Source organism: Theropithecus gelada, chromosome 4 (genome assembly GCF_003255815.1).
Source record: "Theropithecus gelada isolate Dixy chromosome 4, Tgel_1.0, whole genome shotgun sequence".
In the NCBI taxonomy this organism is placed as follows: Eukaryota; Metazoa; Chordata; class Mammalia; order Primates; family Cercopithecidae; genus Theropithecus; species Theropithecus gelada.
In genome coordinates, this window is record NC_037671.1 from 6,031,657 (window position 1) to 6,055,791 (window position 24,135).

At 48.9% G+C, this 24,135-nt stretch overlaps 1 protein-coding gene across 3 annotated transcripts in view; it reads right to left on the reverse strand.

Annotated features, from left to right (window-relative positions):
* SLC22A23 (solute carrier family 22 member 23) overlaps positions 1–24,135 on the reverse strand; it is a 190,669-nt gene that overhangs the window by 33,152 nt on the left and 133,382 nt on the right. For all 3 annotated transcript variants that reach the window (XM_025383941.1, XM_025383942.1, XM_025383943.1), the window contains one exon: positions 22,215–22,383. In XM_025383941.1, coding sequence (XP_025239726.1) covers positions 22,215–22,383 — 169 coding nt within the window. The remainder of the gene's footprint in view (positions 1–22,214; positions 22,384–24,135) is intronic.

The window sequence follows — 24,135 nt, forward strand, 5'->3', positions numbered from 1 at the left end:
AGTCTCAAGTTCATGTATGACTGCTCTGATCTTTATTATTTCTTTCCTTCTACTACTTTTGAGTTTGGCTTGTTTTTGCTTTTCTAGTACCTTGAAATACATTATTGGGTTGTTTATATGAAATCTCTCTAGTTTTTTGATGTAGGCATTTGTTGCCATAAACTTGCCTGTTAATACTGCTTTTGTTGTGTCCCATAGGTTTTAATATATTGTGTTTCTATTTTCATTTCTATCAAGAAATTTTTTAGTTTCCTTCTTAATTTCTTCCTTTGCCCATTGGTTGTTCATGAGTATGTTGTCCAATTTCCATGTATTTGTACAGTTTTGAATGTTCCTCTTGTTATCTGATTTCTAGTTTTAGTCCATTATGGTCACATAGGATAGTTGGTATGATTTTGATTTTTAAAAAGTTTTTGAGACTTGTTTTGTGTTCTACCGTACGGCTGATCCTGGAGAAACTAAAACCTTCTGCACAGCAAAGGAAACAATCAACAGACTGAAAACACAATCTACAGAATGAGAGGAAATCTTTGCAAACTATTCATCTGACAGGGGATTAACATCTAGAATATATGACGAACTCAAACACCTCAACAGCAAAAAACGAAACAACCTGATTTTAAAAATGGACAACAATCTGAATAGACATTTCTCAGAAGAAGACACAAATGGCCAACAAACATATATTAAAAAAAGCTCAACATCACTAATCATCAGGGGAATGCAAATCAAAACCACAATGAGGTATCGACTCACCCCAGTTAGGATGGCTATTATCAAAAAGACAAAAAAAAAAAAAAAAAAAAAGATGCTGGCAATGATGTGGAGAAAGGGAACTCTTATATGATGCTGGTGGGAATGTAAACTAGTACAGCCACTGTGGAGAACAGTACAGAGGTTCCTCAAAAAACTACAAACAACCACCTCATGATCCAGGAATCCCACTACAGGCATTTATCCAAAGGAACGGAAATCAGTCAAAAAGACATCTGCACCCTGAGTTTATTGCAGCATTATTTGCAGTAGGTAAGATATGGAATCAACCTAGGTGTCTAACACAGATGACTGGAAAAAGAAAATGTGGTATATATACACAATGGAATACTATTCAGCTGTAAAAAAAAAAGAATGAAATCCTGTCATTTGTGGCATCATGGATGGAACTAAAAGACATTATGTTAAGTGAAATAAGCCAGATACAGAAAATTACATGCTACATGTTCTCACTCATGTGGAAGCTCAAAAAAAGATGATCCCATGGAAGTGAAAAGTAGAACAGAGTATCCTAGGAAGGGTAGGGGGAAGACGAATAGGGAGTGATTGATTAAAGGATACAAAGTTACAAGAGATAGCAAGAATATGTTCTAGTGTTCTGTACCACTGTAGGATGACTATAGTTAATAACATATCATATAGTTTCAAATATCGAATGTTCCCAACACAAAGAAATGATAAACGTTTGAGAGAATGGACATGCTGCATGCTGTGATGTGACCACTATACATTTAACGTAGTGCAATATCACTATGTACCCTGTAAATATGTACAATTCTGATGTGTCAATTGAACAGATGCTGTTACAAAGATAAAGCCCTGCATTACGCATACCAGGCAGACATTGACGCCACTGGAATCCCATCAGTCCAGGCACTGAATCCCAGAGAGGATTCAATTCTGCTTGTTCCCCTTTCTTATCTGGGCCCACACAGCCCTTGCCCTTCAGGAGAAAAGTCTCTCCTTGTCTCAGACTTCAAAGCCACATGGGCAGACCAGAGCCTGAGGCAGGAGGGCGTGTGTGCAGCCCAGCGGTGCAAGGGCAGACAGGCCTCTGAGACTCTGCCTGCTCCTCAGTGGCCACTCCCTCGTCTTTGTCATCCTCCAACTGGGTCTAAAGACAACACACTTTGGATACCTAAAAACTGACAACAACAAACAAATGTCTTTATGAGAAGTGATGATGAGCAAGTCCCCTTTCTAGAGAGTCTCTGAGAATTGCAAAGCTCATAGAAAAGATTTCAAGGGTATTACTGTTTACAAAGGTGTGGTGTGACCTTAGGATTTAAGAAGTGGGTATGGGCCTCTTTGGGAGCCCAAGCTTTCAATGGGTCTCCAAATTGTTTTTATTCTTATACGTACTGAGCATTGTCACTACAAATCCATTTCAGATGGATTGAGCGCGTTGGATGGAAGCCTGCATGGTATGGGTTATAGTGGGGGCCAGTCCTAGGCAGTTGGTCCAGGGGCTGGTCACGGGAGGCTCTGGAGAGACCGGGCTCTGCTTGGGCCGTCTTGGAAGATGAGCAGCTGCGGGGCAGGCCCTGCATCCCCTCATACTGCTGGAGGTGTGTGGGGCAGGACCCAGAGGTAAGGCCCTGAGGGTGTGGGATGGTGTGTTTGTTGTGTTCAGAGAGCTGCAAGCTGATACACCCAAATGCTGGGAATGAGGTGAGAAGACACAAGGAGGAGAGGGATGCAGGGCCCAGGTAGTGGAAGATCCTAAGTGTTATGGGCTCTGAAGAGCAGCAGCCACGGGACTGGAGTGGACTGAAGTAAAAGACACAGCGCTCCCCAGGAGACTGGGGTGCGAGGCAAGGGACAGGCTCCCCTTAGCTACACGACTGTCTCCACTGGGAGGCAGCACTGCTCACCACCTTCTCCCGATGGGATTTACGACTAACAGGCACTGTTCCACCAGTTTCCCCTGTGTCTGATGCTTGCAAGTCCATTATATAGTGGCACTATAATTACCCCCATTTTACAGATGGCAAAATTCAGGCCAAGAGAGTTCAAGTACATTGCCCAGGATTACACAGCTATTCAATGGCAGAGCTGGGATGTGAACCCAGGCAGTCTGATGAGATAGCCCACACCCTTAACCTCTGTGGACAAAGCACAGCAGCAAACCTGTATTGCTTGGATGGCGCTCCGGTGACTGAAGTTGGGAAGTACCGGTCCAGAGACGCGTCCTCAGGCATTCTGGAATGCCACAAGCCCAAAGGCTATGTGTAGGGAATACTTAAGTTTTATGAGGCACTCCATGAATTTAAATTTGCTGCAAAATCATTAAGAATTCATTGGCCTGTCAGCCTCTGAGCAAGCCCAGAGATGGCTGTTTTAGTTTGGAATAATGTGCAGCGTGGCCATATTATGGGAACTTAATGAAATCTCTGCTGACAAGTACATAATGTAATAACGCCATGCAAATTAAAAAGCCAGCCAAGGGCTCAGGACCTGGGAGGAACAGAACTGAGCCTCAGAGAAATGGATCACTTTCAACAAAAAATCAGGAAGCACAGTGGGTAGCTGGAGCCACATCTGCCTGGTGCATCCTCACGTGTAGATGGCCAAAAAGCGACCTTGAGGATGACTTCTGCAACCATAAAACACAACCAGGCATTAAAACCACAGCAGCTTCCCTGGGAGAAAGCCTTGAAGTTGGCTCTCAGAGTGGCTGTGACCAGGATGGCAGTGTAAGAGGAGAGGTGCAAGCTGGAGGAGTCACACTATCTTAAATCTGTTTGTGTTGCTATCAAGGAACACTGCAGGCTCTGGAGGCTGTGTAATTTAGAAAGAAAAGAGGTTTATTTGGCTCACGGTTCTGCAGGCTGTACAGGAAGCATGGCACCAACATCTGCTCTGCTTCTGGTGAGGCCTCAGGAAGCTTTTACTCATGGTGGAGGGCAAGGGGAGCTGGCATGTCACAGGGTGAGAAAGGGGGCAAGAGAGGGGGGAGGTGATAGGTTCTTTCAAACAGCCACCCCTTGAATGGCCTAATAGAGAGAGCTCACTCACTACCATGGGGAGGGCACCAAGCCCAAGGGATCCACCCCCGTGACCCAATACCTCCCACCAGGCCCCACCTCCAACACTGGGGGTCAGATTTCAACATGGGATTTGGAAGGGACTCATGAACAAACTGTACCACCCAGGTAAGGGAAAAAGAATTTGGTTCATGCAGCAAAGGCCTTGCTTGAAACCACAGGTGTGGAACAGGAAGTTTCTAATGCTGTATTTAAGTCTTTACTCTGTGGTGGTACTATCATTATCCCCATTTTATAGATGGGAAAGCTCAGGCAAAGAATGGTCAAATACATTGCCCAGGATTACACAGCAATTCAATGGCAGAGCTGGGATTTAAACCCAGACAGCCTGGCTGGAGAGACTGTCAGGCTGGGAAGACCCAGAGGAGCCCAGTCTTCACACCTAACAAGTGATCGCTCTAAGCTGGCTGGCTCACTGATCTCCAGCGCTTCTGTGGGAAGGACGTGGGCAGAACTAAAAGTCTCCACTCACCCTCCAAGCCCTAAACCCCATGTGGGGAGTGAGAAGCAGAGAAGTACAGAGAGTGGAGAATATTTTCCTCTTTGCTTCTGAAGAGCCGTTCAGGACAAGGATGCTGTCTAGAGCAGAACGTTCAAGCGGAGGTCACCCAGGACCAGGAAGGAGCGGGCAGAGGCACTGCTGGGTTGTGCGTGTGTGCGGCCCCCCAGGGTAGAGAGAGGCAGATAGCTGCCTCCCCACTAAGCAGGCGTCAGCACCCCAGCGCGGTGTGGATACAGCAATGGAGGGGCACAAGGATTCCTCCTTTAGGGTAAGTAGGAGGCTTGCTAACTTGGAGGATCTCACAGCAAATGTTCACTGACAGGCCATGAACCTGCTGAGCGGACGGCATACAGCAGCGCTATGCCATGCACAGGTGCCATGCACAGACGGCATACAGCAGCGCTATGCCATGCACAGGGGGCACTTGGTTACTGATGAGCTGAGGGTAGGCACAAAGCCCGCGTTCTCAGCGGCACGCCCAGGCAGGTGTCCTCACTGGCTCCAGGTCTCAGTCATCTCGACGCTCGGACCTCCCGCATTCCAGCAGAACTCAGGGACGGTGGAGACGGCTCTTTCCTCCTGACGACACACCTAGTGGAGCTCTTGTCCAAAAGTCAGTGACAGATTGGACCCCAGCCCTTTCCAGAAACCCCTTCGGGATGGTTAGAAGGTCCACAATCTTCATGAATGATTCTGGAACCCCCAAAGCATTCTGGCCATAATACCTGAACTGGCCTGAACTCAATGCAGGCAGAACACAACTGGGATACCAGTGCCTTTAGCCTTCACTTGTCCCTCCTCACAGAGCCCTGCAGATGTTCCACTGCAGGACAGTTATATGCTGGATGACAAACTGAGGCCCAGGCCCTGCTGGTGTCCAACATGGACGTATCTCGGATCAGCGAGAGCTGTGCAGGAACCACACCACGGTGGGTGCTGAGTGCACCTGCTGAGACAGCCCCCTTCGCGACACTGTCCACAGCAGCTGGAAGTGGTGACCGTCTGTGAGTTACAGTGGAGGATGTCAGGGTTGAGTCTGGCTATGGAATTAATTAAGCAAATCACAGATAAACCCATTCTCTACTTAAAAACTAAAATATTACAGATTCCATCAATGGATGAATGGATAACAAAATGTGGTCCCCCTGTGCAATGGAGTATGATTTGGCCTTAAACAGAAGGGATCTGACACCTGCTATGGCCTGGGTGAACCTGGAGGACACCGTGCTCTGTGCAATAAGCCAGTTGCACAGGGAGGAACACCTTGATGTTCCACTCACATGAGGCACTGGAGGAGTCAAATTCATGGAAAGTAGAGTAGAGGCTGCCAGGACCTGGGATAGGGGAAGGGGGAGCTAGTGGTTAATGGGCAACCAGTTTCTGTTTGGGAACGAGAAAAAGTTCTAGAAATGGATAGTGGAGATGGTTGCACAACATTGTGAATGTGGTCACTGAGTTGTGGATGTGGTCACTGAGTTGTACACTTAAAAATGGTTTCAGTGGAAAAATTTATGCTATGTGTATTTTACCACAATTAAGGAAAATATTAGAAGACGAAAGCCCCCACCATACCGCTCACCCCAATCCCAGTGCCCCTGCACTCACCCTCCCATCCTCCAGGGCTAAGCCCTCCCTGGCTGGGCACGTGTCCTTCCCAATCGTATTCAGGGCACTGACACGTGCCTGCATCTCCAGGTACCTCCTCCGCTATGACACACTGACCCCGCATCTCAGTGAAAAATGCCGGTCTCACTCCAAACATTCCCTTCCTTTTAGACTGGCACACATTTGCCCACCTGGTGCTCAGAGACAGTTTCCCAGGTGTGCACAGTGGCTCGTCTCCTGAGGTCTTGAATAAAAGCACATTAATTCCTACTTGTGAGGAGAAGGCGCTAACTCAAGGCCGATCGAACCTCACAAAAACGTGAACCATGCCATTTTCCAAAATGTGCTTGGGACAGAAAATCTAACAAAAAACCACAGCATGGGCCAGGCGCGGTGGCTCACACCTGCAATCCCAGTACTTTGGGAGGCCAAGGCGGGCAGATCATGAGGTCAGGAGTTCGAGACCAGCCTGATCAACATGGTGAAACCCTGTCTCTACTAAAAATACAAAAATTAACCGGGCATGGTGGCACGGGCCTGTAATTCCAGCTACCCAGGAGGCTGAGGCAGGAGAATTGCTTGAACCCGGGAGGCAGAGGTTGCCATGAGCCAAGATCATGCCACTGCACTCCAGCCTGGGCGACAGAGCGAGACTCTGTCTTAAAAAACAAACAAACAAAAAATCCTGAAAAAAACCCCCAAAAAACCAAAACCAAACCAAAACAAACAAAAAACCCCCAAAAAACCACAAAACAAACAACCCCCCCCAAAAAACCCCAAAAAACCAAAACCAAACCAAACCAACCAAACAAAAAAACCCCAAAAAACCAAAAAACAAACAAAACAAAAAACAAAACAAAACAAAACAAACCCACAGTGTGGATCGGCAGGTCCCTTATCCCATGGCTTCAATTAATCTAAAAAGAGCCAAGGGCTGGGCACTCTGGGAGGCCAAGGCGGGCGGATCACTTGAGGCCAGGAGTTCGAGACCAGCCTGTCCAACATGGCAAAACCCTATCTCTACTAAAAATACAAACATTAGCCAGGCATGGTGGCGGCTGCCTGTAATCCCAGCTACTCAGGAGGATGACAGGAGAATCGCTTGAACCCGGGAGGCAGAGATTACAGTGGACCAAGGTCGTGCCACTGCACTCCAGCCTGGGCAACAGAGTGAGACCCTGTCTCAATATGAAAATAAAAACAAACATGAAAAGAGCCAAGAATCCGAAATTAGGTAAAAGGGGTTTCTGATTGAATGCAGAGGTAACTCAGTCCACTCACTGAAAACACAGACTTGCTTCACAGAGGCACGTCCAGGGTCTTCACTCAGACAACTGAATCCTAGCTGAGAAAGCCCCAGGCCACTCGCGCTGGGCAGAGGCCTCAGAGCAGGGTGGCACCTGACCGTAATAAGGACTGCGGGCTGACAGGCAGGTGGCAGGAGGCAGCGGGCCAGCTGCACACAGGCGTTCCAGCCTCCTTGGGGGCACAGGAGCTTCACACACAGATGCTTCTGAAGGATTACACCACAGTCACACATTAGTACCTGCTGCCACAGGGATGGCTCTCCAATCGCTCAGCAGGGACAGGCAACGTTACAAAACGGAACTACAGTCAGAAGCGGTCTCTGGGTTGCACTTAACCCAGCCCCTCACTGCATGGCAGGTGACCTGGGCCTGGCCATGCTAATGCCCTGCCCAGGGCTTCATGAATGGCAGAGGCAGGCCTGGAACCTGGGGCTCAAGGCCCCTAGGCCGGTGGAGTTTTTCGTATGTCACACCATGATTGTATTGCTTCTACAGCAGGAAAAATGTATTCTACAAAGAGTCCCACCCAAATTAGCTATGCGGAAATGCTGGTTCTTAGAGATTTATATGGAAAATGTATTTCTGTGGAACTTTTCCCCAGTGGTATCATGTACACGATGTTACTGTATCAAGGCAGGAAAATTTCTCCATGTTTTCTTAATACCACCACATCGTCACTCCCCAAAGCTGAGTGTCGGCACGCAGTTCAAGTGGCACTGCCCTGTCTCTCCTCTGGCACCCGATGCACCACAGGGTAACTGATGATTTAACAGCGGCGTGTTGCTTGTGGTCCACATTCCCATCTCTGTCCTCTTTTCCGGAGTGGAGATGTGGCTAAGTCTCAAGCCCGTCTGATTTACATTTCATGGATCTGTTTTACATCTTAGTCCCTGTAACCTGAGTAATTGCTCAGTAGAATCTGTAATTAAAACTCAATACTGTGAAACCCTGTAAGGTTGATCATTTTTCCTTGACATCTAAAAATAAAATAAATTATTCCTCTATCCAGTTGGAGACTCTGACATAGACAAGTATACTATGTTGGCTGCCTTCTTGCCAGTTCACTTAACACCCGCTCTGATGAAATGCCAGCTTGGCAATTATATGAGACGCACGTCTACCCTCTTTAACGTGCTGTACTAGCACATTTACTCACAAAGAAAATACAGGAAGGAAATAAGATGAACTGCCCATGCTTATTAAATTAATTTTACCCTCAAGTCATTCATTTGTTTTTCGAAATATTTAATTGTAGGGCGATACCTGTGCAGACAGGCGTGCCTTCCTGCCTGTGGTTCCACATGACGCCATTCATGGGCTAAACATGCACCGAGCACCATCCACCTGCTGTGGACGGGCTGGCCTGGAGATGAAACACACACAGTGTCTGGGCCCCAAGGAGCTCACTGTCTAGTTCGGGAAAAATGTGTAAATTAATAAATGCCTAATAAAGGAGGAACTTCTATCAAATAGGCTTTCCCATCACAGAGTGGGGGACACAGAGCAGGGACTGGGGGGAGGGAGGAGAATCTCAAAAGGCATCGTGGAGATAAGGTTTCCCTGAATGTGATGTGAGAAGGGCTGTAGGCTGCAGCGAGGGTGCTTCTGATCTAAAGGGGTGATTCTAGCCACTGATGCTTTGGGGTGTTGCCAAGTATCACAGTATTATGAGATTCTGAAGAGGTTCTAAAAAAAATAATAAATTAAAGGCTAAAGTTGAATTAAGTACCAGTTTGGGGAGTATCTTTAGCTTCTTTTGCAAAAAATATAAGCTTCAAAACTTTCGCAAAAAATATCAGCTTGGATTCTGTACATAATCTTCCACTTGGATTTTTTATACGTTAGTTCTGTTTGGTGTTAAAACAATAAGGTGGCTTTCATTAAACTTCAGAATTTAGAGAGAAGGGATGAGTATCATGAAATCGAACAAAGACTGGCTCTGAGGATAGTTAGAACCAAGGTTTTCCTAAGGCAAATGAATTCCTTGAAAATCTCTTGGGAGAAAAAGTGCATTCATAATTTAAATGACTATGCTGCTAATTCATCTGTTACAAAAGCTCACAACCTTGTGTCTCGTCTTTTGAAGTGATATACACTGAGGCTCCAAAATTCTGCTCTAGAAAAATTATGGTGGAAATCTCTTGGGAGCCCTGGGTTTGTGTGCCAATTTTGTAGCCCTGGGCAAGTCACCTTATTCCTTCGGGCCTCAGTTGCCCCACACCTGTAGACCGGGTGTGGAACAGCATCAAGGTCTTGCCTGGCTTCAACACTCTCCATCTAGATTAAGGGCTAACGCTCACTGTCGCCTCCTTCTGGAAGGTGAAGAAGATGCTGCTCCTGACAACACACTGAATAAATGCGCTTATGCTGCTTCAGGTTTTTGCCAGACCAAATGAAGTCAGCGCCTAAAACGCCTTTGGAGTCAGATTTTTCATGATTAACCAACTCTGAATGGATAACAATTGGTATATATTTAAAACATCCCTCAGTTCATATTAGAGGCAGATGAATACTTAGAGTCCAGTTACAGATTCATCTACAATCTATAACCTTCCATGTAGCTGGGTTAACCTTCTCCCTCTGTCTGCACCTTTCACTTGTTTATCTATAGAAGCAATTATCAGGCTACAGAAAATATAAGGCACACAGAGCCTTCAAAACAGAATGTGGTAGGGGGATTACTTTGGCATTTTTGCGAATGATTTTTAAAAAGTCTGATGCTGTACAACAATGTGAGGAGGTAAGTGGGCAGAGGAGTAAGGGGACTCGGTTGCTTCTGCTCCTAAGCAGAATTTTATCAACACCTCTATGTTAGCAGCTTCACCTCCCAATGAAGCGAGTCACAACACCTTAGCCAGTTCTGATGGCTGAGTGAGGCTGTCCGGATGGCACTCAGGACTGCCACTCTTTAGTACTGGCCGTGTGGTCTGCCAGAGTCCCCAGGGTCAAGCAGATGGGCGGCTGGGTCCCCTTGCCCTCATTCCAGCCACCATGTGGACGTTTGCTAGACGCCAGCATGGCAACACCCTAGCAACGGACCCTGGACACCTGTCACCAGAGGCCCACCCACTTGGTCTCTGTCAGTTGCCAACAGCCCAGCCCCACCACCCCACAAAGTGCACGCATGTGCATCTCAAACTGGCCTGGAGCAACCCCAGCTTCCCGGTGGGAGCAGGGTGGTGAGATGTACTCTTGGGGCACATCCTAGCATGGGGGACAGGAAGGACGAAGGCTGGCACTGGGGATAGCCACACTGGCCTCCACAGCAGAAGCTCAGTGCTCACTTCCCCCTCCGCAGGAGTCTCTCCGCTTCTACTCGCAGGCATTTGTGTTGACGCAAGGGTTCCTACTGTCTTACACAATCTCTGTGGAGTGTTGCCTGAGGGCTCCCTAAAATTCCATGCCATCAGCAAATCCCAAAATACCCACTTACAGAAAGCATTTCAATCTCACTTTTAATTGCTCCATTTTTATGATTGAAATATAGGTTACCATTTTATTTCCACATCTGCCTTTTGTTAGTATTAACCAATCTTTCTCCCATTTAGATAGTTTGTAGGCAAAACAGATTTGACCAAGAATTTTTTTTAAATGTTTCCTATCGATCTCTCAAATTGATTATTGGATAACTTGTAAAAATAATTATTGCCTATTGATTCAAGCTCCTGGAGACTGCGTGGTTTTCGTGACTTACCGCTTCCAGTTTCCTTTGAAGAAAGCATTTTCCTGTGTGCTTAACTGTTGCTGTAACTGAATTCAGTTTCCCTCCTCTCATGCAGGGAACCCACAGCACTTATTTTATCTGTAATACAGTCTCTTTGTTTAAAGCTGAATTTTGCCCCCCTTTTGAAATAAAACTGTTTTTAGTAGAAGTTGTTGTGCCTGTCAAGTGTGTTTGGGCAAGAAAAAAAGGCTGACACCTGCTGGATTATGTCTGTATAAAAATTCTTGGCCGGGCACGGTGGCTCACGCCTGTAATCCCAGCATTTTGGGAGGCCAACGTGGGCGGATCACCTGAGGCTGGGAGTTCGAGACCAGCCTGACAAACATGGAGAAACCCTGTCTCTGCTGAAACACCCGGCCTCCACAAAATTAGCCGGGCGTGGTGGTGCACGCCGGTAATCCCAGCTACGGGGGAGGCTGAGGCAGGAGAATTGCTTGAACCCAGGAGGTGGAGGTTGCCGTGAGCCGAGATTGTGCCATTGTACTCCAGCCTGGGTGACAAGAGCAGAACTCTGTCTCAAAAAAAAATTCTTAAATGGTCTTTTAAAAGTCATTTCCATGATAACAAGAAGCAAAACTAATTGATCAGCTTAACCCATTTTTATGGAGCCCCTATTAGGGCAGGTACTGATACCCCAATAATTTTAAGAAATGTTTTTGTCAATGTTAAACAATGTACTTAAATAAGAAAGAGGGCACTGAGGATTCCTCCCAGGACAGAAGTGTAGCTCTGCCAAGTAAATGCTGCTCTCAGCAGCCCAGGGCCCTCCGCTTGCCGGCGTTCCGGGTCCCCAGGCCACAGCACCCCGGCTCAGCATGTGTGACTGGGCGGAGCAGCAGGTGGTGGTCCCTGTGGCTCTGGAGTCCACCTGCTGGAATTCAGACCCCAGCCCCACTTACTAGCCATGGGGCCTCAGCAACACCGCATCGCTCTGTGCCTCAGTTTCCTCATCTGCACTGGAGGCCGTCCCGGTCTCTACCTCAGAGGGTCTTCAGGAGGATTTAAGGAGCTAAATTATGTAAAGTGCTTAGCAGAGTCTAAGAAACAAACCTCAAGAGATATTAAAAATCAGTATTATTCTGACCAAAATAATTTTAATGATATATAAAAGAGCCAAAAAATTAGGACTATTTACGTATTGGAATTGTGTGTGTGTTTTTTTAAAATGAGGCATTTATTTAACCTGAGGTCATTTAAATGTTTTATAATAGCTTTCTTCATGAAATTAACAAAATTAAAACTCCGTGTAGCATGTCCATTTTTTCCTAAGGGTTTCTGCACGGCCAGCCTCTGGAGCGTCTTCTCCCAGCCAGTGTCCTTTCCCGCAGCACCGTCTCACGGCCTCTGCACTACGGTTTACCTCTTCATTTGGGGGATCGGTTCTGTTCCTTACTCTCCAATGTTATGCAGTGCAGCATGATCCTTCTCTAATTTCCTCATTCTTTCCCAGACTGCTTATTAGCTTCTTATCGCTTTCCCAGATGCTTTTGATGATCATGCTGATTGCCAGCAGCTCTTTCCTCTAATTCACCAGCTTCACACATTCGGCCCTTTGCGTTTCTATCTCCACGCATTTCATGCAAAACACACACGTTAGGTGGGCTCGAGGTGAGAATATTTTTCTACTAGGTGTGCACCTGATTAGAAGTCTTGGGGGAAAGAGCAAGAAAACTGCACACACTCGCTTCCCACGGGGTTGGAGGGATGGATTTGGGTGTGGAAAGCACTTTGCCAGCAAGATGCCCTGTCTGTGCCTGCGGGGAGGTCGGGGGAGCAGGCTGGGGAAACCTTCCCTGCTCGTGAACCTGGAACACTGCCGTGACTGAAGACTCCTCAACGTGCCTGCATGCGTGCGGATCCCCACAGTGCAGGGGAAATGCATAGAGCCAGCACCAAGCTTGTTTTACTTTCTTTCATCACTTCCAGGAATACTGATGACTTCTGCTGTCCAAGATGGTCAAGATATCTGCTTCCTTCGTGGAATCGGACAGGACCATCAGATCTCACAGGCCCTTCGAGGATGGCATCTGTTTCATTTCACTACACAATCTCGAATCCTCTTTTATGTATGAAAAGTGTGTGTTCCACCGGGCACGGTGGCTCACGCCTGTAATCCCAGCACTTTGGGAGGCCGAGACAGGCGGATCACGAGGTCAGGAGACGAGACCATCCTGGCTAACACGGTGAAACCCCGTCTCTACTAAAAATACAAAAAAACTAGCCGGGCGTGGCGGCGGGCGCCTGTAGTCCCAGCTACTCGGGAGGCTGAGGCAGGAGAATGGTGTAAACCCGGGAGGCGGAGCTTGCAGTGAGCTGAGATCCGGCCACTGCACTCCAGCCTGGGTGACAGAGCAAGACTCCGTCTCAGAAAAAAAAAAAAAAAAAGAAAAGAAAAAAGAAAAGTGTGTTCCACGCAGTTGACTCATAGGATGTTCTTTTTTTTTTGAGACGGAGTCTCGCTCTGTCGCCCAGGCTGGAGTGCAGTGGCCGGATCTCAGCTCACTGCAAGCTCCGGCTCCCGGGTTTACGCCATTCTCCTGCCTCAGCCTCCCGAGTAGCTGGGACTACAGGCACCCGCCACCTCGCCCGGCTAGTTTTTTGTATTTTTAGTAGAGACGGGGTTTCACCGTGTTCGCCAGGATGGTCTCGGTCTCCTGACCTCATGATCCGCCTGTCTCGGCCTCCCAAAGTGCTGGGATTACAGGCGTGAGCCACCGTGCCCGGCACAGGATCTTCTTTTGCAACTTCTTATCATCCTTTTTCAAAATATGTTAAGTCTTCTGTGTGCTTCCCAAACAGCAGGGCTCAGCGGCGTCTCCGGAGCCCTTCTCAAAACACAGGCTGCCAGGCCCACTGCAGGCGTTTTTATTCAGCAGGCCTGGGGCTGGGGCTGGGCCTGAGATCTGTGTTTCTAGTAAGTTCCCAAGTGATGCTGATGCTGCTGGCCCAGGGACTGCACTTTGAGAACCACTGACATTTGAAAATCAGTTTTGAATGATTTTCCCACATTTGTGAGTGATTTGGTGAAGCTTTTTTCATTTCTTGGTTTCCCCACCTACAAATAGGAATAAATCTACCAATCTCTGGTTCCTTGGATCCAGGAAGAGCTAAGGAATCCATGAGTACTATGGTTAATATATTTTCACATGTAAGAAGCGTGCAACTGATCTGAAGAAAAGCATATTTCTAAAATGTGAAGACACACTCAATCAGCAAACATCACAGTGCATGTGTCTGCCACGAGGGAGGCGTAAGACGTCAAGTGCAATGTTTTCTTTCTTTGCCCCCCTGTTCCATGAGGGTAGGACTGTCTGTCTTGCTTACGATGACACCTCCATCCCTGGAGAACACTGCTTTAAGCACTCACATGTTGGACTGAGAGCCCTCACTGGGGAGCTTGTTGAATTAGCATCAATATTCTACACCTGCTCTTAGAGCAGACGAGCACATTGTTTTTTAAGAGATAGGCTCTTGTTCTGTCACCCAGGCTGCCTTGAAGTGTTGCAATCATAGTTCACTGCAGCCTTGAACTCCTGGGCTCAAGTGATCCTCTCACCTCAGCCTCCTGAGTAGCTGGGATATAGCTGCGTGCTCCCATGTGTGGCTAATGTTTTAAATTTTTGGTAGAGATGGGGTCTCACTTTGTTGCTCAGGCTGGTCTCGAATTGCTGTGCTCAAGTGATCTTGCTGCCTCAGCCTCCCAAAGTGTTGGGTACAGCCATGAGCCACCATGCCCAGCTGCAAATTCTGCGTTATAAATGATAATGTGTACCCAGTACCCTTAATTTACCTGATGAGGAATGGTGAGGGCATGCACCAATGTTTTGGGAGAGTGGCACTCACATCTCCATTATCTCCAGAAGTCCTTACTTCCTGGGACTTCCTCCAAACCACTTTAGATAAACACCATGTGGGCAACCTCTCCAACAGCCTTCTCCTTCTCTTGTCATTCCTCAACAGTGAATTCCTAGGCAGGAATCCTGATGTCACCCTGTCCCACGTATTACCTTCCTGATCTTCCATGCTGCGGTTTTCTAGGATGTTCTAATGTAACGTAGACCTGGACCTCCAAATACAAGACCAGGCTGTGTCTTGCACAAGGGCTCCCAGCTGAGGAAGGAGCTCTGTCATTAAGCCATGCGCCCAGTGCAGGCTGTAGCCACCTGGAAGGGGCACCTTTCCCCAGTGTGTACAATTTCAGAGCAGCTCTTGCACCCAGCTCCCTCTTCCGTTCTGGCACCTCCTGCCACCTGTCTTCCCAGCGCATCGAAGCGGAATTCCTTCTAGATGCTCCTAGATACTACTCCCTTCTTCTTGTGGTTTGGATCTTGCATCTTTCCCCCTAACCTCTCATTTGTTGGCTGTGACCCTGGAAAGATTTCATGTTTATTCTGGAAGAAGGATCAGTCAGGATGACTTCCTTCTAGATAAGCACTAAAACCCTGCTGCTCTTTACTGAGTGACAATAAATGCCTGAGCAAAATGACTAAGGATGCATTTCTCTTCAGGCATCTGCGTCCATCAGTGGAATGACCTAGCGCTTTGACAGGGTTTACTTTTGGGTGAAAACCACTCACAAGTGCTCTCTCTTCTGCTGCTCCTCCTTCACAACCGAGTGCTCAAGGTTGACTCTGCAAAGCACACGAGAGTACCAAGTGAGCGGACCCTCCCGTTCTCTGGCCACCAGCTGCTGCAGCTCTTTCTTCACCTAAAGCTCAGCCAGTCCTGCCACGGCCCAGAAGGCTCAACATATTTAAACATCCCCAGGCAGCTCGTGCAATGCCATCGCTCACCTATCTTGGCTCCACTTGCTGGGGCATAAATCATTCACGCGTCCCATCTTCCCCGCGTCACCAGAGACGACTCCTGTGCTCACTGCACCCCCGCCAAGTCCCTGCCCAGTCTCTGGGTGCATCATGCTGCTGCTGCCGCTGCCACCTCTTCCTGGCCAGCGTCTCCACCCTTGCGGTCACTTCATTCCAGAACTCTGGAACTCTGCAGCTGCCACATATTAACCAAGCCTTTGTATTTTCTGTATTTCCTAATGTTTTCACATCTGGAGCCTTGCTGATTCTAGAGAGGCTGCTCCTCCCAGGGTTCGCTAATTCCTAGACAGAGTAAAAGATTCACCTGCAAGTGTACTTTTCACACACAAACCAACCCATCCAGAGCCGATACCCCAACCACTTCCTGTGTCGGGCTCTCACACGTGGGCCACCATCCGCCTGCCTCAGTCACCCCGGGGCCAGCTTCCAGACACCTAGGGGCGACCCTATGCCCACGAGCTGCAGAAATGATCAAACTATCAAAACTCAACCTGCACAGCCTGCCCCACCTGCTCCTCCTGCAGAAACCACAATAAAGGCTCTTGCCCACGTTTTCGCCTCCCGGTCTGCCTCCTGACCCACCCTGGTGCTTCCCAGGGGGCCCTGTGTGGCCCCACTTACCCCCTCCTCCTGGGAACTGAGAGTAACAAATGATCTTCCAATGGCAATTGTGTCCTGGCCTGCTGACCTCACTATACCTGGATCATAATCAAACTCACATCTTAACACGGGCTCGGCCTCAGTCAAGTCTCCTGGTCACCTCATCTTGTCACCCTCCATAGGAGGACGGCAGGACAGGGCTTGGGCCTCCAACCCTCCTGAGCTTCCATGTTTCTTAAAGCTCTGGCCTCCCCATCTCAGGAAACGGACCCAGTTGCCATCACTGCCTCCTCTCTCACCTTTAAGAGTCACCTCAGATCCATCAGCAAGTCTCACCCGGGCCACTCTCAAAGCATGTCTCGAATCAGCCCTCTGCAGGTGACACCCAGCCTTCCCCAGTGCAGGCACCGGGATGTCACACAGGCCAGTGTGTGTGCTGCCTCTGTCCTGGCCCTCGCCCGGCTCCACGCCTTCTCCACAAAGCAGACAGATGGGTCCTCACAGAGCACAATCTGGGGCACAGGAGTCCCCTGCTCAAGACCCTCCAGTGCGTCTTTATGTCTTTGTAGAATAAGCCCGTGCTCCTCAGACCCCATAGGGCCTGACCCCACCTGCCTTTCCAAGTCACCTTCTGTGCCCTCTTGTCCACCATGCTCCAACCACGCTGGACTTCCTCTCTCGGATCCGGGAGAAGCCGAGCGGAAGCCAGCTTCTGCCTTGGCTGTTCCCCTTTGCCTAGAACACTTTTCCACCCAGAAGTTTGTTTGACTCCCTCTTTCCAAACATTCAGGCTTCAGCACGAACATCAGCCCCTCGGAGGGGTCTCTCCTGACCACCCTACTTGGTACGTAGCACTATTTAAAAGCATGTTCCTCACGTGTGTCTGGGTTCTTCAGGCTCCCGCCCGCCTCTGCCACGCAATGTGCTTTTCAGGCGATCAGAGGCTTGCTCTGGAGATGTATCTAGAATACCTGGCACTGGCGACGGCATCGGCATGAGGCGGTGTGGCTGCTTAACAAATACCAGTTCCCTTCACTGCCCTTTCGGATTCCTCTATTTTCCACAGTTCCTGAGATGCACACTCCCCAGTCTATAGGTTTGGGCCCTCTTAGCGGATTCCCCGTGGATCTGTGACCTTTGCCTGTGAGCTCTTCTTTAACAAGAATTTTCTTCCTCTGAGTCCTGAATGCCTCTGTGGGAGGCTGTGTTTTGGACCCTGAGGGGTCCAATGCGCTTCACTGGTTCTTACACTGGTATCTCAGCCTCAGGGAGCAGCTGGAACTTGGAACACACAGCCCTGGGTGGTGCAGACTTCAAGGCTCCAATTTCTTCGGGGTGAATCTTTTTCTGCTCACGGTCTAAGGCAGTCCGCCAGCTCTGGGCTGAGTCCCTGTGGCAGGCAAAGATCTCCCAGTCCTGTGGCCATTGACAGTTTTGACTCCTGGCTTGACTGAAGGAGCTCAGTTCGAACTGCATCAGAGGCCTGGGAGCTCAGCTCTATCCCCCGCGCAGGTGTTGAAAGCCAGGCTCCTCACACTTCTCTCTGGTTCAGACGCCCCGGGAGCTGCCTCTGTGTCTGCTCCTGCTGGGACTCCCTCCTGGGTTTGACCCCTGGGAACTTCCCTTTCTTGCACTGGAGCTCAGCCTTGCACTTCTAAAAAATGCTGTATTTTATCCAGCATTTATGTGTGTGTGTGGCGGGGTCCGTGTCTGTTCAGTCTACCAGCTCAACCAGAAGATCCCTTCTGGCCCGTCCCCATACGTTTGTCTTTACTACCCCTACCCCAAGAAGCCGCCCCTTGGGGACGGTGCCTCGTGCAGCTTGGTTTCTAGTCCTTGCTAATGTACGTGCTCCCCCGTCTGCTCTTCAGAGATACAGCACTCCAAAGCACCAAGCACGCTGCTGGGCACCCTGGTGCATGCAATAAATACTTGTTGATTAAAGGAAAGCAAGCAACCTTCAATATTTTGCTACTAACAGCTGGTCATGCTGGCTGGTGCTACAGCTCACCCCCTCTCCCCAGCGGGCCACTTCACATCCTGTCAAACAACAGAGCCCACTGCAGCAGATGGGAGGAAGAGGATAAAAAATGGTAGGTAATTATTGGCTTTAATAATTCTAGTGGAGCCTTTCAAGGCTGGTAAGCAAAGGTGGTTTACATTTCTCACCACCAATTTTTTAACCTGCTCCCATTACACCCAGACTTCTATATCTATTAAGAGGATGCAGTAATAATAATAGTAGTGACTAATATTTAATATTTATGAGTACTCATAGAGCAGACATGTACTAACCACCTTAATAGTAATATAAATATGAAAATAATTATGATTATCATGGCAGTTAACATACATATGGCACTAAGTGACAGGCACCGTTCTAAATGTCTCATACGTTAATTCACTGATTCCTTCCAACCCCATTATTGACCATGATGACTCACAGCTGGTGAAACTGAGGTACAGAGAGATTAAGTGACTTGCTCAGGGTCACACAGCTATTAAGTAGCAGAGGTCCAGGCTCCGTGTCCGAGCCTCCCTTCAGACTGCGCCTCCATGCATATCTTTTCCGTGCGTTATTTCAGTCTTCAAAATAACCCCACGAAATAAGAACTATTATGACCCGCTTTTTACAGACATGAGAAAATGCGGGCTCAGAGAGGTGTGAAGCAGGCTGGAGGCAGCACAGCCAGTCGCTGGGCCAGCTCTACCCAGACTGCAGAGTTGGAGCTGTGAGTGGGAGGCAGAGCACCTCAGTATCACCGTCCTCATGCACACACATGCACATACACGCACACGCATACACACATGTTTACTTCTGCAAGTCCCCTGGATGTCTTTTCAAAAGCTATATAATTTGTTTTTAAAACTGTGTATTTCAAAGAATTTTTCTGAGGTTTTAGAGTATATTTAAATAAATGAATGCCTTACCTTGCCTAGCACTAAACCTCAGTATGTTTCTAAAATGAAAAAAAACAAAAACCCGGCCCTTCTCACATGGGTCAGCCTGCATACCTGCATAACTGCATACCTGCATAACTACACAACTGCATAACTGCATAACTGCATACCTGCATAACTACATACCTGTATACCTGCATAACTGCACAACTGCGTAACTGCATACCTGCATAACTGCGGCTGCTCTGGAAAGAACTTCTCTGTCACTTCTCCCTCGTCAGGTGTCCTCCTGCCTGCAACAGGTGGGAGCAGAGTCTGGGGTGAGGGAAACAACCCTGTCTGACCTCTGCTCTCAGGAGTATGAGTCGCCAAGAGGCTGTGCCCTGTTCTCCTAGTCTAGGAGAGAACACTGGTGCAGGCCAGCAGCAGAGGAAGTGGCAGAGAGAATCTGCAGGGGTGGGGACGCAGGATGGAAGCTGAGGGAAGACAGGGACCTGCTGGGTAGAGGGGGTGAGCTGTGGCACCAGCCCGTATGCCCAGCTTTTGGTGGCAAAATATTGAGAGTTGCTTGTTTTCCTTTAACGAGCAAGTATTTATTGCGTGCACCAGGGTGCCCAGCAGCCTACGTGGGGCTTTGGAGCACCATATCTCTAAAGAACAAACAAGGAACAGGGGCCAGGCAGGGGAAGACAGAACCAGGTGTGGCAAGAGTCGGCCGCTTCAGGTCCAGGCTCTGACATGAGCCAGTGGGGGTCAGGGGACCGCAGTTCTGTCCTCTATAGGATGGGCTGCTGAGATATGAGGGTGGAACCATTTACTATTGCAAAGTGCTTGCCATCTGTACTGGTACAGTGGGAAGCACAGAGAAGCATTTGTTAGACAAATCAGCACCCTCGAACTCCGAAACAGCTACGCCCAGCAAAGGCTGCCACAAGGGAGGGAGCAGAAAGGCTTCCTTAGGAGATAAAAGGAAGAAAGCTGCCCACTCCATCCTTCTCCAGAGAAACTACCGCTCACTCTCTGCTCCTTAAGGCCCTGCTGGGGCAGGAGGGCTGTCCCAGAACATGCTTGTGCTGTGGGAGGGGTTTGAACATCCCACTCTGGGACAAGAGCTGGAGGTAGCCCCAGCAGAGGAGCTCAGTTCTGGCAGCGGTGGCTGCTGAATGGCGTCTCCGGCAGGTGGCCTTTTTCCATCTGCTATTGCTGGCCCCCTGCTGCTGCCCAGGTCCTCATGACACAGTCGGCAAGAACCAGGCTCTTGGGAAACCACCCCTGCACCCTCGCGGGGCATCTACTACCCACCCCCGCACCCTCGCGGGGCATCTACTACCCACACCCGCACCCTCGCGGTACATCTACCCACCCGCACCCTCGTGGGGCAGCTACTACCCACACCCGCACCCTTGCCGGGCATCCACTACCCACACCCGCACCCTCGCAGTGACTCTACTACCCACACCCGCACCCTTGCTGGGCATCCACTACCCACACCCGCACCCTCGCGGGGACACTACTACCCACACCCGCACCCTCGCGGGGCATCTACTACCCACCCCCGCACCCTCGCGGGGCAGCTACTACCCACACCCGCACCCTCGCCGGGCATCCACTACCCACACCCGCACCCTCGCGGTGACTCTACTACCCACATCCGCACCCTCGCGGTGCATCTACTATCCACACCCGCACCCTCGCGGGGCATCTACTACCCACACCCGCACCCTCGCGGTGACTCTACTATCCACACCCGCACCCTCGCGGGGCATCTACTACCAGGGCAGGGGCGGGGAGGCAGTACCACTAAGCCAAAAGATAGGTGCTTTCTTCCCTCCCAGGCACCTGAGCAAAGGAAGCTCAGCTCCCCTGAACCCTTAAAGCAAGGATAAGACTGACTGCATGGCCAGAAATTTGGTTTTCATTGTTGACTAAACAGTAGCAACACAGGGTCACATCCATAATCTACTTATAGGTAAGGTGAGAGTATCAGCATGGAGGGGGATGGGAAGGAAGTTTGGGAAAGGAAGAGAAACAGCATTTACAAAAGGGGAAAACAATCATTTTCAGGGTAAACATTGCTCTATCCATGGAGCAGTGGTTTTCAGTCTTGACTCAACATTAATTCCCTGGAGAGTTCTTTAAAACACCCAGTTGCCCAGGTCAAACCCCCTTTACCAGTGTGTTTAGTGCCTTCCCCCCTGCCCCCTGCCCGGAAGCCAGCAACTCAAAAGACTTAAGGTTACCCATAGTTCAAAAAGGCATATTGGACTGATACTGAGCAGGGGTGGGCAAGCTATTTTTTTGTAAAGAACCAGATAGTAAATATTTTCAGCTTTATATAATACCATCCTGCTGCATCCACTCAACTCTGTGGATAGCCAGAAAGCCATAGGTAATACCTATGTAAACACATGAGCATGGCTGTGTTCCAATAAAACTTTATTTACAAAAACAGACAGTGGGCCCAATGTGACCCACAGGCTGAAGGTTGCCCACCCCTCACCTAGAAGAGATAGGGAGGCTTTTCTAAATCACTCCTTTAATATCTCCAATTTCCCCCTCCTAACACAAGACCCCCACCTCCCTGCAAATCCATTTATAACAATTCATGTCAGAATAACCCTGTGGGGTGGGTAGCAAGTAGTTGTAAAGCCAGACTGGCCAGTGGATTTGCAGATTTTTGGAGCTGGGTGAAGGGCACGGGGGATTCATTCCACTCTTCTGTCTACTTTTGTGTATATTTGAACATTTTTCCAAGACAGAAAGTTCAAAAAATAACATTTTTTTTAAAAAGAGAGGAAAACCTTCTCAGACAGAACCACAAGCTGAAACTAGCGGGAAGTGTGGGGATCCTGTGTCCTGCCCCGGGCTGGGCCTTCAGGAAGCACGTGCAGACGCACCAGCCCAGCGCGCTGTGCAGAGGATACTCACGACCAGTAGAGCAGCATGAGCAGGAAGGGGCAGATGATGAGGGCCTGCAGCACCTGCCAGTCCCGGCACAGGGCGGCTAGCCCGGGCATGAGGAACTGGCCCGCCATGGCCACGAAGCTCGCCACCATCGTAATCATGAACCGTTTTCCAGGGGGGCACAGCTCTATTCCTAGAACACAGAACCAATGAGAGAGAGATGAGTTCCCCGCTCGACAGCCCGAGGAGTCCTGGGTGCACCTGGGCCAGTGCACTGCTCAACCCACCGATGACTGAAATTGTTTTCATCTGCTGCCCACCACAAGTGCCCTATGTGGTGTGCCAGTGTTTTATGGGCACATTGAGGCTCCAACTGGGAAGGGAATCGGGATGGTGGTTCAAGGCCACAGGGCTAGTCGACGACAAAGGGATGCTATAATTCAGAGGAGTTTAGCTCAGAAACCAGGAAACGGTGCTGCCTATGGGACAGATCACCCATTGTTCCCGCTTCCTCTGCTCTCCAGACGTCACTGAGCTTGCTGTCCAGCACGTTCCCCCCTCATGCCCATCCTGTTGCCATTCCTTCCTGTCCATGATGCCGTATCAGGGGCCATCTCGACCTCTAGACAGGATACCAGGCATGTCCATATACTCACTCCCACCCACAGGCACCACCCGCCCCTTCTTCTGCTTCTCACTCCAGGGATCCTTGAGCAGTCCAAGCTCCAGGCAACCTACTCACACTGTGAGACGGAGGGAGACTGAGTTGAGTCCCAGTTTGTCTATTAAACAAGACAAAAACCAACAATAAAGCTGACTCAGATCATACAGCAATGACCCTACCACAAAGCCCCTTCTCCATGTGGGAGTTCTGTGGGCCACTGCAACACGGTTGAGTCGCGCATCCTTTCTCTGTCCCTATTGGACAACTTCCCCTGGGCAAGGCCCATGTCTAATTCATCTTTGTAGCTCCAAAACCAAAAACAGTATCTATTTTCTACAAATGCCCACTGAATAGAGGGGGACCATGGCCCCTCTTATTTGCAAGAATCTATTCTTTTACTTTGACCTTGAGTCAAAAAGATGATCAGAAAACTTTAATCTGTGGCACCCAAGTGACAACCAATACAGACCTCCTACATGAATCACCATAATGAAAGCCCTAGTAGAAAAAGCAGCTGAGTTTTATATATATATATGTGTGTGTATATATATATATGTGTGTGTGTGTGTATGTATATATATATTTCCCTACAGAGCATGTATGTTTATTTGCTATTCTCCTGCTATACGCAGTATTCTCTAAAGGTTTCTTGCTTGCTTGCTCGCTCTTTTAAACATAAGGTAAAAAGAAGAGGAAGGAGGAAGAGGGGGAAGAAGAAGAAGAAGAAGGAGGAGGAAGAAGACAGACCCTTCAGAGAGACCACTTTTATGCCTGTGTGTTGGAGGCTGTTCGGACAGTGGGCTTCATGGATCAGCTGTGACGGCTCATCTGCTGGCTGTCTAGAGACCACAGCAGAGGTAGGAGGTCAGAAGGCAATAAGGGAAGCAGACTAGAGAGAGAACAGATGAATTATGCTTGGCTACAAGGATATCACCAGCCCTAACAAGGAGAGGGTGCTATGCCCGCCAATTCCTACAGCAGCTCATCTGCTGGAAAAAAATACTAATGCCATCAGAATTTCCATTCCTGCTCAGCCACAAGCAAACAGATCATCATCATAGCTATCAGTGAACAACAGAGAAACCAGATTTCACTGATGATTGCTTATAAAGAGGCTTCTACCATTTAATTAGGAAAACAAGATTAAATGGCTCATTCCTGGCCATTTGCTGCCATGCTGTTCCTTTTGGTACCATAGGTCAGGTTCACTTAAAAGATCACTACTTAGCAGGGTCCAGATCTGGCATTTCTGCTCTTACAAACAATAAAGAAAACAAGGTC